At 42.1% G+C, this 19,633-nt stretch overlaps 1 protein-coding gene across 1 annotated transcript in view; it reads right to left on the reverse strand.

Annotated features, from left to right (window-relative positions):
• The window catches only part of LOC306933225 (ADP-ribosylation factor-like protein 15), a 178,375-nt gene that overhangs the window by 73,782 nt on the left and 84,960 nt on the right, over positions 1-19,633 (reverse strand). The window contains exon 4 of the mRNA XM_079515358.1: positions 5,416-5,624. Coding sequence (XP_079371484.1) covers positions 5,416-5,624 — 209 coding nt within the window. The remainder of the gene's footprint in view (positions 1-5,415; positions 5,625-19,633) is intronic.

Below are 19,633 nucleotides of genomic sequence, written 5' to 3' on the forward strand. Positions count from 1 at the left end.
TCATGGTAGGGGTTCAATGCCTTGCTCAAGGGCACTTCAGCGGTGGTAATTTTAACGTGCCGGTCCGGGGATTCGAACTGGCGACCTTCCGGTATCAGCTAGCAACCCAATGCTAACGTGAGTAGTATTACGACTTCATCGATCAAAACCACTATAAAAGACCAATTGGCGTAGATCCCCACTATTGGGCGATGGGTCAAATTAATTCAATTGGCCAAAGGAATGTGTTAATTATGTAGGGAAAAAAACATTCTTGTCAATCTGGATTCTACAGGGCAACTCATTTAGACCACTACTGCTCATTAAACTCAGCTATTTACACACCGTATACCTAGAATAACGTTTGCAATGCAAAGTCAACAGTGCATGTCATGCTTCTGACTAGTGTTGCAGTACTCAGGACCGATCTTGGTCTCGAGTCCAAATTTTCATTTACTCGGTCTCGAGTCCACTCAAGTCACTGAGGTCACTGCATTGAAATAATTGTATAAATATGTATAATAGTTTACCTAATTTTGAGCTTTTCCAAAGTCAGTCAAATATAATTGCAGTGTTTCAAGATTGTTTTCTGTATACCTATCAAATAAGAAAGAAAATAAATCTGGTGTCGGTCTCAATGCGGTCTCGGTCTAGACTCGGACACGTCATATGTTTGAATAGCTGGGGGCGAACTCGTAAGAAATCACCGCAATTTGGCTCTTGTTGACTAGTTTTTGAATTTTGGTGTGGTGTTAGGTATGGGTATAAGGTTTTCAAAAAGCTGTGCAAACGCGTTGGGTGCGCCCCCTAGTGGGCTGTTTGCACAGACTCAAATATTAGATACGTATAGCTATGGTTGTAAACCAAAATAATTGATAAAAGATATTTTTCAATGGATTCTGTTACTATTGGGTGTGCTAAATAACATACTAAAAAAGGAAAAACGAACAACCAGAAAGGCATCGTTTTAAAGATTGCGTCCATGGTGGCTAAAATGAGCTAAAATGCATATAAACTGGGATTTAATATGTAAAAAATCATAACAATTATGCACTTTGTAATTACTTTTTGAATTTTGGCATGGTGTTAGGTATGGGCATAAGGTTTTCAAAAACCATTGCAAACTAATTTGGCTCGCCCCCTAGTGGTCGGTTTGCAATGAAACCACTATTAGATATGTCAGTATATGGTTGGAACCCCAAATAATTGATAGAAGAGATTTTTCAATGGATTCTGTTACCATTGGGTGTGCTAAATAACATACTATTTTTTTACGGAAAACGAACAACTTGAAAGGCATCGTTTTCAAGATGGCGTCCACGATGGAGCTTAAAATGCCTGTTTCATTCCAAAGTTGCAAACCAACCACTAGGGGGCAAGCCAAATTAGTTTGCGATGGTTTTTGAAAACCTTATGCCCATACCATGCCAAAATTCAAAAAGTAGTTACCAATTGCATAATTGTTATGATTTGAATTCCCAGTTTATAGGCATTTTAGCTCATTTTAGCCACCGTGGACGCCATCTTGAAAACGATGCCTTTCTGGTTGTTCGTTTTTCCTAAGATTTTAGTATGTTATTTAGCACACCCAATAGTAACAGAATCCATTGAAACATCTCTTCTATCAATTATTTTGGTTTTCAACAATACCTATAAGTGTCTCATATTTGAGTCTGTGTAAACAGACCACTAGGGGGCGCTCCCAATACGTTTGCACAGCTTTTTGAAATCATTATACCCATACCTAACACCACACCAAAATTCAAAAACTAGTCAAAAGCCAAATCTTTACAAGTGCGCCCCCAGCTATTAAGTAAGATTCATAAAACCTGATCCTAGTTATGCAAAACGATTATGTCAAAATTCAGCTGCGGACCAGCCTGCTGCTGATCATTCTATGTATTCCAAAACACCTGACCAAAAAGGGTCTGGATTCTGTGTTCTAGAGCCCAAACCCTATTCTGTGTACCATTTACTGGCAGCGGAGCAGAGAACATCTTGGGAGCACATGCCCTTCGAGTTCCTCTCAAGTCGAACTCTAACCTTGTCAAACCAGATGAACTCATCATGAAGAGGGAGCCAAGATGGAAGAAATCAGGCTGTAGGACTAGAAGGCATACATTTCAAGTACCAAACAACTTGTGTTACACATACTATACTGTATATGGCTTTGTCCTGTTGAGTCAGGGACTTAAGAGACAGCCTGTTGTGGAAAGAATGTGGGGAAGACTTGATCAATTGTCGTGAGCTTATTATGTGTTCACTGGATGTTATTGTGACTGTAGGTTGAAGTTTACTATGAAAACCTGCAAAACCTGTCAGTCAGCCTGTCTGTGCGTCACGCCTCGTGACACACTCCATATATGGCCAATACAGAATTAATTCCACATGTTCATCTGACCTCATCAAACCCTGTACACTAAAGACACTGCCCCGCTGCCACCCTTAGATCTCCATATATTGATCTGACCTCATCAAACCCTGTACACTCATCCTTTAGGGCGAGGTCGCTTCTTCTCCCCTCAGGGCGTCTTACTGGTAGCATACATTTGCGCGACTGTAAAGACGAAACCGAAGTGCGGAGGAGGCTTCACTTCTGCTTTATTGCTTACTCACGATCAGAGCTTCCGTTCTCTGTATGAAAAGCATTTGAAATTGCGAGAGGCAACAATCTGGCAACGCGAGACTAATATATAATTGATCAACTGTTGTGAGCTTAATGTGTTCGCCAAACGTTGATCCCATAGTAGACCAATAAGACAAGTGGAAAATAATCACCAAGCAATCATCCCTACAGGCTATGGAGCAGAACTAGCCAATTCAGGCAACAATCTGTCCATCTTATGGGATCTATATTACTATCGGTAACTAGCCAATTACAATACTCCTCTCTCTCTGGCTTATATATGGGACAGTTAGTTCCACCCTTTTGTTTACCCTATACACAAATGACTGTGTCAGCTCACAGCCCAATCAGTGTGTAGTCAAGTTCTCTGATGACAATGTTATCCTTAGTCTACTCACAAATGAAGGCAACACCAGTAGCCATACAACTGGAGTGGACAGGTTTGTAACCTGGTGTGATGAACATCACTTACAAGTTAATGTAAGGAAAACTGAGGAGATTGTAGTGGATCCCAGGTCTATAGGTGACCACACCACGATCACCATACATGGTCATGACATCAAACAGGTCACCTCAGTGGCGACAATATCGACGGTGCAACCGGTGCAATGCACCGAGGCCCAGCGCCCCCAAGGGGCCCATGAAGGGGGAAGAAGAAGAGAAAAAAAAGAGTCAGGACGACGGTGAAAGCCTGGTTTCAGGGGCTATCGGTCGCAGGAAGAGTAACACCAAGGATTCGTCAGTGATATCACTGACTGACTGGTTTATAAACAGCTTCAAGTCCATACTACTTCTGTGTTGCATAACAGTGACATCACTGTCCACTCCTTCTTGGTATCTTTACCACCTTGTTTCAACGTGTGTGTTACTGTGTTCATGCAGCGCTGCCTGTCGGCAGCACAACACGCTCAGCTGTAGCCTATTCTGTCACGTTCCGAAACACTAGATGGGATTATTATGTCATGTCAGCACTATCAGAAGATGTAACCCAGGTAAAGTAATCTGTCACTCTGCAAGTTTAACTAAAGTTCTGTCCAAAGTCATTTCTGATAGCCTGCAGGCTGCAGCCCTGCAGTCCTACAGATACACAGATTGATTGAAACATGCAGATTGATTGAATATTTATATCAGATCGCTTAGGTACAGTTCAAAGACGCATTTGGTACAATGAAGCTCATATCGCATTGCGTTGCCCTAATATGCACAAACACCCATATATGGAGATCACCGTAAGGCTACGGTTTGTGAAGTCATACCAGAGCTCGATCAGGCAGAGGCGGGGAAAGGAGAGAGGGGGAGGGAGATTGTGTGTGACATCAGACCAGAGCTCGAGGAGACAGACAGAGAGAGAGAGAATCATCACTTGAATCATCATCATCGCCTTTAGTCGTCTATATATTATGACGTTTCAGTCTTCAGCATGAACATACCTGCTAGGCTGCTACTGGGTGAATCACTGTGTGGGTGCCACTGCCAACTGTCAAGAAGATGAGTATATTTCCAGTCAAATAGCCGCCCACTACCTAATAACAGCCCAGGGTCTGAAACCATTTTGCGTAATAAACGCCTCGTCCAAATAACCGCCCTCATCCGTATAAACGTCCATGGGCCATTATTTGCAAACTTAGTCAGCCTCATTTATATTTTGTTGAATGACGAAAATAGAAGAACTACAAGCTCCAAGTGTCGCATCCACTGCGAAAACAAATAATATAATATGACATGAGTATGAAATGAGCAAATATATGAGTATATGACAGCCTTTTCACATGTTTATAGGCTACTATACTACACAGGTGCAGCTAGAGTGCAGCTACCACACATGCCAGTCTGTTTGCCGAATCTGGGTCAGATCAATTAACTGCAGAGCGGAGCTGCTCTCAGCCTCTCGGCAGCACACTGACCGACTGACCAGCTCTCCTTAAAGTTTAAACAATAACCATAATATGACTATAATAATATATAATATGTATAGTATTGGATCTTCAGACAAACCTTATGATTAGGTGGTTGGATTAATTCTTCAAACCGACCGGCAATGACAGTGGGCACGGCAGTAGACAACTCAAGGCAACAACGAGTGATCATCCAGTGGGTTTCAATATTGGAAACAATATTGTCGCTCTGTGGCGACGCTTTTCCATCAAAGTAGGCTACTCACACAAACTTTGCCCTTTTTTCATACCTTATAATTTTGCAAGTAAAAAATGCTCGACAGGAACAGTAACCACACACACACACACACACACACACACACACACACACACACACACACACACACACACACACACACACACACACACACACACACACACACACACACACACACACACACACACACACACACACACACACACACACGATCTACAACTGTAGAGACTACTATAGATCTGATATTTTCAAACATATCTAGACATTTTAAATACACACTGACACATCTTGTATGGTGGTCCCTGCTGGCACAAACTCTTTTCAGATGGGGGTCCTTGGATAAATGCATATTCATCTGGGACAAAAATGTTGACAAAAATGTTTGAGAACCAGTGTATGTGTATGTCTGTGTGTTCTATATTGCTGAAAATAAGCACTTGTGCTCAGCTACCCTACCCTGGGTAAAAAAAAGAATAATTAAACAACAATTGGGAAGAAAGCCCAAATAAGCAACGTACACTTTAGAAACAAGCCCTAAAAGAAATGCAACCCTACCAATATTTACGAGCAACTTTACAGAAAAGCGAGCCCAAAGTCGCTTATAAGCAAACATGGCGACAACACTGACTGGAAGACTCAAGCTTACTGCTTCTATCTACCTGGTTTGGCGTCCGCGCAGCAGGCTTGTCCTGGTGATTGGCCAGGATGAGGAAGGGCAGCGTGCACAGCTGCGGGTGCTGCAGGGCCGAGTGGAGCTCGTTGCGCGCGGCCTCAAGATCTTCATCTGAAGACGCGCTGTCCAGGACGAAGACCACACCTTGCGACCCCTGGTAGTAACGGCTCCAGTACTTCTTGATGTTGTCGGCTCCTGCAGCAAGACGAGGCAAGTGGAGGTAAAAAAGATAACACTTCTCTCTCTGTTAATAGTGACTAGACCAGTGGTTCCCAAACTTTTTTTTACCACCAAATTGACACTAATTAGCCCGTGGACCCCCATTTGAAAAGATGCCAGGGACCCTCATAAGAGAAGATTTTTACGGCTCTAGCAGTGATTCTCAACCATTTTAATTTCAAGGATCCCTAGTTTGACATGCATTAGGCTACGGACCCCCATTTAATGGCAATTCTATCTCTAGGACCCCCAATTTATATTGTAAAATCAACGTTAATTTAACTCTGAGAGTGTACACATGTGTTTGTACACTCTCAAAGTTATAAACCCATAAGGGTCAATTTGGTTCCAAACTATCATTTAGCTGGGGACCCCCTGGAACTCCCCCAAGGACCCCTGAGGGGTCCCCGGACCCCACTTTGGGAACCACTGGACTAAACTACGGTATTTCCACTTCATCCACCATGAATGAACTGGGATTGTTGTCTACTAGTCTGCTGAAAACACCAAACCAAACAATTTAACATATGTATTTGTATGTATTCTTACTGACATCACACAGAACAATCCTCAATTTAATTGTACCCGAATAGAACTCAGGGTTTACTTTTATTGTATAATAGTTGCTTCTCCAAAACATTTTTTTTAATGCTTTGTATGTAGTAGTTGCTTCTCCATTTTTGTTTCGTTTTTCTATTTTTTTGTGATTATTGCATTCGCTTCCCGCGTTCGGATTGATGACTATGAAAAACAATTGTGGCACATAAGTATCATATGATCATTCGCAATTCAACCAATTCACAAGGTATAAAAACAAAACAACAGAGTTTCCCTTTGTTTTCAGTCAAACCAAAAAACCACTGGATTTTTACAGTGTGAAGCTTTGTTTGGCGTGCCACTTTGCACGCCAAACATCTCAGCAGCTCCCCAAGCCACTGTTACAACACAAAAGACCTTGTATATCTTCAAAGTAGGAATAGTAACCCTTTGAATTATTCAAGCACAGTCCGGGATTATTTTCAATTCCCCACAGTGAATGTGGAATACAAATTCCGTCCCCTCCCCCCCATTCGATTTATAGTGAACAACATATGGTTCCTTTTTCTGTGAGGTAATTTGGGGCAAGCACATCCGCTCACCAAGGTTCAGTGCGCCACAACTTTATTTGTTAGTGTAAGTAATTTGAGGAAGAGACCTACATGCTCACAAAGTGAGTCATTCCTGTCCCCCTTGACACCCCCACCCCCCATCCATGCCGTTTCCCTTTCACTGACAGTGTGGGCAAGGCCTGGGGGATGGAAGAGAGGCCGCCCTGCTCTCTTTATGAAAGACAACTAAAAAGCAGACTGGGATTTAAAAAAATAAATACAAATACAAATAAATACGAATAAAATGTTGTCATTCCAATTATGAAACATCTCTGAGAATTGTCATGAGAAGTCACGTTCTCCAGCTTAGTCCTCTGATTCAGTCACTAAACTGAATAAAATGAAACCAGATGTCAGAGAGATGCACCTCTGGGCACAAACACGTGTTTAAGGGGCATGGCCATAGTCTTCATCACTACTGGAACTTATTGTCAGAAGTTTCCTTCGGGATCAATAAAGTATCTATCCATCTCGTGTCGAGCCCTCGTGTTTATTCCAGTTGAAGTGAGTAATACGTTTGTTTTGACAATGCCACTACTACGCTGCGCACACACGCACGCACACACACACGCACGCACGCACACACACACACACACACACACGCACGCGCGCGCGCGCGCGCGCACGTGCGTGCCCAGAAGTACTATTTAAACTATACAGGCCAGTAAAATGCACCATCCACTTGCCCAATCGAGCCAGTAAAACATTTCACATTATTTTCACAGTGGTAATGGTGTTTTGTAATTATTATTGTTAATTACCGCTACAATATCGATTGGTGAGCGATATCGTCCAGCCCCCCTGCTGTCAGCTCAGCAGAGCGCACCTGCAGTTCAATTGCTCTCTCTAATGTGAGACATGTAGACAGTATTGCAGTGGCAAAACGCTGTGTTACTTAATTCATCGATTCATCTTGTTGAAGTCAGAAATGCTCCCAAGATTAGGAGATACGAGGCATTCTTTCTGAGCCGTAAACAAGGAAGTGAACGGCAGCACGCATGCGCGAAACAGCAAGGAGTATGGTGCAGAAGGAGAGGCCAACTATACACACTAATAACTAAACACACATCTTACTTGAATTGGATTGCAATGCTTTTCAATTTCATAATTTAAAAACCCTAGCCCAATGGTAAATTCGAGCCTGCTGCTGGGTTTTTCATGGGTCAGTATTTGTACCTGTCCTATTAATTTTCTACATGCTAGCCCTCATTCCGCTGCTATGCTGATGACACCCAACTGAATGAGACCGCCTTAAACCTCTCCCCCATCTCTTCACAACATCGGTTTTGACAAACGCAATTGTTTTGCTGGACTCTCCATTAGGATCTCGGGCAGGATTTGTTTGGAAGCTCTAAGTCTACTGCACGCACGGCTCCCAATGAGAATGAAAACAACACATCACACCCCACCCTACGTTCACTACACTCCCCTGACTCCCCATCTCCTCCAGCCCTCGTCCTGACTTTTCAATGCATCCACAAAATGCCCCTTAAACTCTAACCTCAGATGTTTATCCCTTAAACCTTGTGCATAATATGTTCTAAACTTCTCCATACTCCACTGGACTAAACTCTACACAACCAGAGAGATCTTTCCTCTGCTAGTCCCCGAATGGACTGGAATTCTAAGGACATGCCAGAGTCTGGATTTGAAAAACTTCCGTGTGTAGAAGAGCCCTCTCTTGAACTGCTAAGCGGTTAACCACAGCATTTACCCATTATTGTATTTTATTGAGTTCGGAATAGATTCCATATCAAAGGCAAATGTGTTACAAATATAACTGCCGTGACAGTGAAGCAACACACCAGCAACACACCAGTTTCTTTTTGTTATAACCCTGCTACATACTCTTACTTCAGCAGTGTACTTGTTCATGCTTTATGCCAAATTCATTTTATTTTCTAAAGTTTTATCCCACGATTTTGCAACCTATTTTTTTCACCCAGTGTCAAATATATTATGTAATCCTGGGTGCTACACTTCCTCTGCCAACCTGCGGGGGGGGGGGGGGGGCAGCAGACTGACTTCATGCCTGAGGAGTCCAAGCTGCTTCTTTTCACCTGACAGGGGAGAGTTTCCCCGGCCGGACCTAGGGCGTGGAAGGAACACGTCATTCCAACCAGTTCCTTTCCCCTCCGTCAGGCGCCCCGGCTGGCTAGGGGGAGGTAGTTTAGAGACCAGGATTACTGCATGTTTTTTGTGAGGGTAACTACCCTAGGAGACACAGGGAGAACATGCAAACTCCACACAGAAAGGCCCTTTCGTCAACTCTGCCTCGGGTATGGGCACTGGTGACACGGAGGAGAGAACACGCCCGAGCACCCCCAGCAGGAATCGAAACCAGGACCTTCTAGCTGTGAGGCCGTGCCCCCTGTGTAAATAATTCGGATACTAAATGTAACATGCATGGTATCTACTAGGGAATAGGGATGCACAGGTTAACTGACCACATGACCACAGCGTTTTCCCCTCTCTGCCCTCAGCTTCCGGTCTCTTCACTATCCTATCTACAAAAACTAAATGTATCTTTCCCCTGCTGTTCACCTATTTCTGAACTACCACTTTGCACTTTGTTTTTTTCTACGTAAAAATGTGGCCCTATTTCTTTCCAAAGTCAAGCTCATAATCTACATGTAGATAGATATCGTATATTGTATTGATATTTCATACTGTAGTAACCATGTGTCTGGTACTTCTTTCCTAGTCCCAGAATAATGGTGCTACCTGCTGAGCATGCATGTTACGTATCTCCTTTTTTCTGTATCTGCCCTGTGTTTCTTACCATTGGCAAAATTAACCCCATGGGATCAATAAAGGTCGGTCAGTCAGTCTACAATGTACAGAATCTTGACACAAATGATCACCCAAACACATTAATGTACTACAAAGGGTACTGTATGGGCTCCATCTTATGCCATGCTATATCCTCAAGTAATAAACATTTTCTGTGAATTACGCATTTAGGAGCTTCCACTATGCGTAAACATCATCTTGCGGCCACACAACCCACTATTCATTTTGCCGACTCCTATATTTGCGGGTGGAGGTGTGTCTGTAGGCATGTTGATGTGCTTTCCCTATATTTGCTATCTTATGCACACAGGTTTAGGACAATAAAGTGCCTCTTCAAACCACCCATAATGCGACTTCTGTTTGATAAAAGAATGCGCTCCCGACTCTGAGACGGTGAGACCTGAGTTGGAGCTGCCTCGGCTTGAGTCATGTTGCAAAACATTCACAGCTCAGAGGTCTCGTTCTGTCTTAATTCTCCACAAATCTCTGTGATTGGAATTTTACTATAATCAGCAGTGTCAATTCCTTGTGCTTATTGTGTTTAATTGTCTAGTCAAAGAAGTTATTAGATTTGCAACAACCCGGCCTCTGTATCAAATATAAATAGGCTATATTTCAAGGCAGCAACGTGTGTCGCTCTTCCATGGCCACGGCCCATAGTGTAAATCACTGGGCATAATGTGAAATGGATAATGGATCTCTTAAAGGCAATGGCAGGTGATTGGTTTAATCATTGTAACGCCCAAAACACTATGCATAATGTAAGGGGTAATGGAGGTGTTTTACTGACTTAGGCTGTGGCACAAGCAAATTTTACGGGGCCACACCTCTCACCAATACTAAATCCCCAAATGAAGGGCCCCTGCCGCAAGATGGAGCCCTACTGTATATGTCTATACTGTATTGTCCTCTTCCGTGCTTTACTGTGGTTGCTTTATTTGCCTTCATGTTTTCGTTGTTGCTCAAAAAAAAGGTAATTGCCAAGCAGTGATGAAGTGTGAGGCTGCCAAGTGTCTAAACATCACACAATGCTTCCATGACATTTACCCCTCTTCTTTCCTTCCTTCCTCCCTCCCCCACTCAACAGTCCTCACACCTCCCATTGGAGTGGAAAGTTATCAGACAAAGTGGCACTTGAGAGATTGCCTGGGAAGTTTCTCTCATCTTTGCCTGGAAATCGGACGGAATGTCAGTCATGTTCCAGTGGATCTCACTGGCAACGTCTGCCACCTATTGGCCTAAGAGGAGGAGGATTTCCAAACGTCACATCTAAATTAATAAGCTCTACTGCATACTGCTACTTATTGTTAATTAAACACTTAAGCCCCATTTAAAAAAATATGTTTTGTTTTTGTTAGACAATTTTATAAATGTTTTGCCAATATGAAAAAGAGGATATCAGGTTGAAAGTGGTTCAATCATGCACATCAGACTAGAGCCAACTAGTGATTAATTTAATTCATCCGTTTCGTCCTTGCTTTCTCCATGACATATGTTTTAACCTTGACCTACAGTACATAATGTACAGTACAGTGAAAGGGGAACTTATAAAAGAGGATGATACTCATTCATCCTCTCTTCCACTGATTCATTCATGGATTGTACTCTGTGACTGGCTAATCCAGAGGTTCCCAAACGTTTTCAGCTCAAAACCAAAAACAGACATTTGGTGTGACTCCCGGGACCCAAACTTGCAAAATTACATTATCAATGAATCGCCTAAGCACTTTTTCATGAATTGTGAAAATAGCCAATCTACAAGCTCACAATGGCTGCACTGGGATGCGGAGATTTGGAGTTCTGCTATTTTCCCCATTACATTTTTAAGGGACCAAGCCCGAAGGGCCTATGGGTCCCTTATTGTATTTGTCTGTTTTTTTTCCTTCTTCCACCAAAAATTGCAGTTCTGGCTTAAAAGGTAGTGCAAGTGATTTTCTTTGGTTAAAATAAGGGTTAAAACGCTCTATATTGTGATAGTACTCATGGCTACAGAGTGTTTGTTCAGTAACAGGAGTCTCCATGTCTCTCCAGCTTTTTATTAAACAGAAAATGCATTTTTCAGAAACTGAAACTGAAACTAGGATACCAATTTTATCCAATCAGGATAGAGAACGCAGTCAGGATACAGATTATATAAGTGTATTATGTAAGTGATGACAAAGACATGAGCAGATAAAATTGGAACTGGAACACTATACAAATGAGGCTCATAAGTAGCTACTGATTGGCTGACATTTTTGTCACCTACCAGAACATTTATTTTATGTTTATTAAAGGATTTTTGAGCAATTTGCGTGAAACGTTATACACAATCTATGGACCATTGTCTGAAATCCCAGTTGAAGAGAAGTTTGTATGTGAACATTTGTAAAAAAAAAAAAAAAAAAAAAAGGGAAAAAAAAGAATATACTGTAGCTGCTGTAGCGATAACAGGCACTTTGAACAGGCATAACTCATGCCTCGTCTGCCTGTATATCTGTATGTGTATGTATGTTTGGGGTACGACGTACAGCTGCAATTCCACTGGGTGACCTAAATGGCACTGTTGAGCAGCCTAAAAGGGTCATTCACACTGAGCACTATATAACTATAACTGCAGCCAGCCAGCAGTGTTGAGCAGCCTGCACCGCTCAGTTCACACAGGTGTGACTTTTCTTATTACTTAGCCCCGTCTTATCGCTGCTTGAAGCTATATATATATATTATTATATATATATATTATTATTATTTTTATTTATTTTTTACTGGATATTTAGTCGACCCATGAAAATGGGCCCTATGTTTGTGAAACACTGGGCTAATTCATCCATTGTGTTGGCTTTGACCATGAAGTACAAATTGAATCAAGCCAGACTCTGAAATATCCACAAATATATGTTACATTAACATGAAATTCCCATTACATGAACAAAGGCGATTTGGATAAACATACAGTAATTGCCTTCATTCAATGCAAAATGTCAGAAAGTTCCACAGATTACTGATATCTCAACGTTCACAGTTCAGATTGGAGTACACTTAAATTAGTTTAGAGTTGCATGCCAAAAATAGCAGATTTACAAGCTTATACCACTTCAAACTGAAACTGAAACATGGGTGGGCTGAGTATACTTGGTCTGCTCTCATTTCTTTGGCAGACATAGCAGATCTACAAGTTCCGTCAAATCCATCCATCAAATGCGATGTGTTATGAGCTTGAAAAATCGTCTATTTCTGACGAATGCCCCCCCCCCCCCCCCCCCCCCCCCCCCGAACATGGGGCATTAGGGTTGAAGTGGATAAACCATATGTGTGCCTATGGAGCTCCTGCAGTGCATGGAGGCCCATGCCGTGAGCCTAACCACATTAACCCTAGTGTACCTATTTTGAGCAAAAGTTCAAAGAATTTCAAACGTTATTAAACATTCTTCTTTCTTTGAAATTCGATGCATCATGTTGTGAGCTTTATAGAACGGGCATTTTTATTCTATGACAAAGTATGCATGCAAAGCACATGTAAATAAATCCCAGTCGCAGAATTCACATTTCCTTGTGAAATGTGAATTCCGCGACCGGCTAGTGCATAGCATGCCTTTCAGTGATTCACTGTCGATGCACAACGAGCTGCAGAAAGCCAATGGCCTGCTCTCTATACTGCCTCCCCCTGGTCAGCTGGGGCACCTGATGGAGGGAAAAGTAACTGGTTGGAATAACTTGTTCCTTCCACATGCTATATCCTACCGGGGAAACTCCCCCCCTGTCAGGTGATAAGAAGCGGCCTGCTCACTCCACATGCAATGAAGGAAGCATGTGCTTCTTTTTCTCTGCATTTTCATGAGCTTCTCCCCAGGTGGGCAGAGGGAGAGTAGCGCCCCAGGTGGGCAGAGGGAGAGTAGCGCCCAGGATTACAGCTTAGGCAAGTAGCACCAAGTGAGATATGGGTTACAAAATCCAAAAATCGTGGGATAAAAAATAAAATAAAAAAGCCAATGACCTGGCAGCAGCTTCACTATGGTGGCCGTAGCAGAGAGGCTGCTTGGGAAACAGAAGGTCCCCCATAATAATAATAATAATAACTAGAACTGCACTGTCGAGTGCCTACTTGCGAGTTGCACACAAGTAGGCCATAAATGGCCTACTAGAGCGCGCAAGTACTGTCGACCGCTACGAACCTTCAAATGTCAGCCTCTCTGTGAAGTAACGGTTTCAATATTGAATTATTAGGTTTAGCTATGTGCTACGTACCTAGTTTTTGGAGGTAAAAAAATAGTATAGTATCCAGTAGTCCTCCTGGATCGGAAGATCCAGGAGAACTTCAACTATTTCCTGGGAGCATGACACCAATTTCTCGCCACGAAAGTCTGCTATATTGAGTCTATATTCGAACTCAGGAAATTCTCTTCTACATTTCTCACAGCGGTAATTTCCATTCTTAAGGTCAACAATCTTGTCCTTGCAGTCCTCATGGGGACATTCCTGGTACAGTATATGCACCTTTCCTTACGAATGTCCATGATTGTTGCCACGCTCCTAGAATAACCCACCCCATCTGCTTTGATTGTCACTATGGGCTGATCAGAGTCACACTGCACTGTTTGAACATCCTGCATGTTATTGTAGGCCATCTTCCTATTAGATTATATTATATTTAAGTATCTTCTTTGGGTTTATCTGTTAGACTGAAAGAAAATATTCCTTATTTGACAACTCTTGAATGAACCTTGAACCTTTTGAACCTTGTAAATTATCGTAATTCAGTTTAAACGATTTCGAGGGATGACTTCCGCACACCCGGTTCAGTTTAAACGATTTAAAAACATTGACTGGTTACGTAATTAATAACAACCAATTAAGGTCGTTTTATGCGTATGCCGAGGGTATAACTGGCTCTCAATGGTGACGTAATAAAGATATGTTTCAGTGTCTGGTGGATTAAAGGAAATGCCTCTATGTGTATATGTATATGTAATTTGTAAGTTGATTAGCAGTATACTGTGGTTACTTGGGTCGTTTGATGCGTATGTCCTGTAGCAGCATATGACGTGATGAAGATATGTACCAATGCCAGGGTGTAACTGGCTCTCAATGGTGACGTAATTAAGATATATTTCAGTGTCGGGTGGATTAAAGGAAATGCCTCTATGTATATTATGTACAGTATATGTAATTTGTAAGTTGATTAGCAGTATACTGTGGTTACTTGGGTATCTTTATGCGTATGTCCCGTAGCAGCATATGACGTGATGAAGATATGTACCAATGCCAGGGTATAACTGGCTCTTGATGGTGACGTGTCGGGTGGATTAAAGGTAATGCCCCTATGTATACATGTATGTAATCTGACACCAATGCCATATCAAGCACAAATTAATAATTACGTCATACACTGCCACGGGACATACGCATCAGAGTACCGGACAAAAAACATTACTTGCACGCTCTGCTTGCGCAAGTAATAACAACCAGTAAGACACCTGAGGGCGGACTGCTGGGCGAGCGCTGGCGCTTTGGAATGGGGGGTCAGATCAACATATCTGCCTGGGTGACAGACATATGGAATGTCAGAATAGGTCAGCTCCATGGAGATCTAAGGGTTTGAGGTCACATGTAGAGTCACTGGCCAATATTGATGACATCAGGGATCTCCATATACGGGCTTAATATTGATGACCACGTGATGTCACGTGCTCTCTCACCCAGTGACGTAGAGTCTGTGGGGGCCGGGGGGCCAGGGCCCCCATGAGGAATTGGACCTGAATATATATTCGCCTCGGTTCGTCCCGTTTGTGCCGCATCAGGTCGCGCCCGTTCGCGCAATTCTCGTCTTGCATTGACTTTGTATGTAATCGCGCCGCTCTAACCATCCAATTCTGACACCTTAACACGTCTGTTTTCCTCGCTGCGGGGGGGCGGGGCGGCACGGGCCCCCATGAGGATTATGAAAACTATTCGTCCCTGCTCTCACCCCAACCAACCAACCAACCAACACACACACTGACGGGAAATGCACGATTCCATAGTTAACTGTGACCTTCGGTCACAATAATAATAATAATAGTCTGCTTCTATTCTATTACAATGCAGGTGTTACCGAAGAGGTAGCTACTAAACCTTTTTTTTTAGATCCTCATTTCTCGCACCGTGTTACTGTGTCCCTATTGATTTAATGTGAACAGTTTGATGTAGCCCTGGTAGATATACTGTACTATACTGTATACTTATATCTTCAGATGCTACATGAAGTCTGAGATCCATAATATGGAGCCAAGTCTGATATCCACACATCCGCTCCCGTAGATCACGAAATCCACATGACTCCTTTTTTGTAACAGAACTACATGGCAAACAGCTTAAACCACAACCAGGGACAACATTTTTGACATAAAAAGAGGGAGTGGGCTTGTAAAAAAATAAACATCGAACATTCCATGGAGGCCATGGCGAAACTATTGATAGAAAAGAAAGAGAAGAATAGAACAGGCATCTGGTCATTGTGTTCAAAATACAGACAGTTTCTCTTTTGCCCCAGATTGTGACTTTGGGCTAATAAACTATCCTGGGTGGTAAGGCAGTTCAAAAACATAAGCAATAGATTACACAGCAGACATGAAGAGCAGACAGTCATATCAATAAGCATGTTATTCTCTTGCGCTTGCATTTGATGACCGGTGTCGCCGAATTTGGCAATGAATTCAAGCAGACTTTGATGATATAGCTTTCAAAAAAAGTGACTTGACATATTTTGAAATCAACGGAACTGTATTTCCATTTGGTGTGCATTAGGCTACTGTTGAGGCCTGTCATGTTTGCTGTTGGGCACCGACGTCGGTACGGTTTCAGATTCACGGTCGGCTCGAACAACGCGTTCTCATGTATGTCCGCCTCCCGCACTTGAGGTTCTTTCCAAATTTTTACCTTGAACAAAATACAAACATGTTGCTAATCGGGCCTTTTTGTTCCGCTCTTGAAAGTTGAACTACAGTCAGAGCAATCCTCTTTGAAGTCTTCCTAACCAAAAGCAGACAGCCCCCCCACCCTCTGCTACAAATGGAGAAGTTACAATACAATGATGGGAAGAAGCAGGGTTCGATTTGCTAGGGGAGGATGGGCGAGAGAATCCATGCCTCTACTTTTGATAAAATTAATGACCAGAGGGGGTTATTCATTTTTATGGCCGGTGGGGATAGGTTTTACCCTGGCTTCTGGTCAGACATTTTGGGGAACTGTAGATTGTCTGATATGTTTGAAAAAAATCACAATTTAAAAATGTATTATTTTATTTTTTTAGTTAACCACTGTTTTGGGCAAAAAAAAAATTGTCCAAAAATAGAAAAGAAAATGCAGAGAAAATAACAGCAGATCAACATTATGCGACACACTGCGAGTTTATATATCAGAGATTTATGCTGTTGGGTTTAAACGTTGTATGTCCAAAACTGTGTGCTGCAGGGGAGCGCAGGAGGTGAACTCGAAGAAAACGAGCACTCCATTTTCAATCTGACTGGTTCTCCAATCATCTTGTAGATGGTACTTTGTGTGATAGTATGATGAATTACGTAATTAATTTGTAATTTTTGTAATTTTTACAAATCTAACCCTGGGAAGTTGAGCTGAAGCAAAGGGGTGAGTGAAGGAACCCTCACATAATAAAGCTGGCTATTACTTCTTTGTGGAACGAGCTGGAATGTGGTGGAAAACACTTCAGCTGTTGATACACCCATCAAGCTGCAGCCACAGCCGTGTCTGTTTCTAAGTAAACAGTTCCTATACTGTATGTGAGGCCTGACCTGCACCAAGCACCAATCCCCAGGAATTACGTTCCCCATAATTAGCAAAACACGCTTTCCATGTGGAATATATATATATAAAAATGACTCAACTAGCAAAGTGTGCTCCTCGGGATGTGTTCCCAGGGCCGGCAAACTTTGGAAGTCAATCGTAGAGTTATGAGCCAAAACGGAATTGTGGCACCTTGTCCTAGTGGGAGTGTTCATGATTTGCTGCATTTTGTGCAAATCAGGCTCCTCCCGCAAACTTTGAAAACCAATCTTAGCCAATCGGAATAGAATCTGAAAATCTGACTGATGACTCCAGAGTTATGTGTACGGATTTGCATGAGTTTTGGACAAAATGTGTAGGAGTAGTAGCAAAACATGTGTTTTGAAGAGAACACAAACTTTGATTGCACTGTACAATCTGCGGTTCAAGAATTATAAGCCAAAACGTGAAGCTGGCTTTGAATGAATGTTGTGTTCAATCATGATAATGTATATCATCATTGCAAATGACTGTCACATGATTATTTGTACCTAATTTGATGGTGATGCAGGCATAGATATAAAAAAACAAGCCCAAATTGATTCAATCAATTAATTACCAGCTGCATTATTATTATCTGCGCGGGTCCGCTATAACTGCCCGTGTCTGAGTTTCAGTGCAGTAGTTTAGGTAGGAACCAAAATTCGCTAAGGCGGAACTATTGTGTTCTGAGTCGTTAGTTTCCGCCCGGACATATTTGCGGTGCGCGCATACATCAGCCAATGAGAACATAGACATCAGTAGTACTCGTCAGTATGGTTGCCAGTGTTGGCATCACAGCGAGTCTTTATCGGGACTTATGTTACGCACGCGGACAAGCTTGACAAGCTTCCGCTCATGCTTCGCAAGGAATCTCGGGAAAATGTTGCCTTCAATTTTGACAAGCCCCCCCAGAGCTGGAAGAGGCGTCTACGTTTATATGTCTATGGGTGCAGGGGTTGTAGGCTAAAACATAAAGCACCCTGGTATAGTGCCACCAGGGTGCCACCAGATTTGAAAAATGTGTCTTCCTTAGCCTACTGCAATGGTGTGCACAAAGGGTTTGATGCTGAACATAGTCCATCATTTTTCTGAGATTAACTTGCATTTTTTTCCCACATGCTTCATATTTTATAAATATTTATATCATTTTCAGTGGGCAAGGTCTGAACCATGCCCAAATTTGGAGTCATACATTGTAGAAATGTCATAGACAACAACGACTGACAGGCTGGCCACATTAACCCATTCAGGCCTGACGTCGAAAAAAAAAAAAAAAAGTTTTCTAAATCATGACAATTTTCGGAAAGATTTGAGGCACATTTTAACGATTTTTCAAAAATAGCAGACCTACAAGTTCATAGCGCGCCACTCGGTGGCGCGCTATGAGCTTGTAGATCTGCTATTTTTCAATAGCTAAATTATAACATAATGTTTAAAACACCAAAAGGGGTTCCCGCCCAAAATGGGTTAATGGTTAATGTGGTTAAACGCTAACGTGACATGGATGCGTTCCAGGTCTCAATGGATTAAGACTGAGATCCACATGAAGCCATGCTGCTCCCATGTGGATCTCAAGACTCACATGATTAAATTCTTCTCTACTCCGTCCCACTTGCGAAAAGTCCATGTTTCTTCAATAAAGAATACACGGTACAGAAATGATGGTTTCAATTCCTATATACATCATTGAGACAAAAGCAACATTTCAACAGTCCATGCTGCCTTCATCAGTAAGACTCTTAACCCAGTCTTAACCCTGATGAAGGCAGCATGCATACATGGACTTTATTCTTATTTAAAAAAAATGAATGTCTGTGCACCATAACTATGAGTGTGTGGAAACTTTTCCTAATTGAATTTTGATTCAGTACCTTGCAGATTCAGGTGTGTGCTTTTTTTTAACCCCTTAAAACCTCTGTGTATAAAGCATCTGTGTAACCACTTTAACCATTATTTTATAATTACAATTTACAATTTAGGCTTTTAGCAGACGCTCTTAATCCAGAGCGATTTACATTAAGCAATAACAAAAGCATGGCATGGCATACATCACATATATAAAAAGTAGTTATCCTGAATCATGCGTAAACTAAGAACGTAACAGTGGAGTATCTATGTAAACTATACATACTATACTATATCATATATTATACATGTGTACTATAAAGTGCTATGACTACTACATAAAATTCAATTCTAGTGCTGTACTTTGGCTATTAAAACTAGCAGATCTACAAGCTCATAAGGAGCGTAGATCTGCTATTT

Source organism: Electrona antarctica (genome assembly GCF_951216825.1).
Source record: "Electrona antarctica genome assembly, chromosome: 12".
Classification (NCBI taxonomy): Eukaryota; Metazoa; Chordata; class Actinopteri; order Myctophiformes; family Myctophidae; genus Electrona; species Electrona antarctica.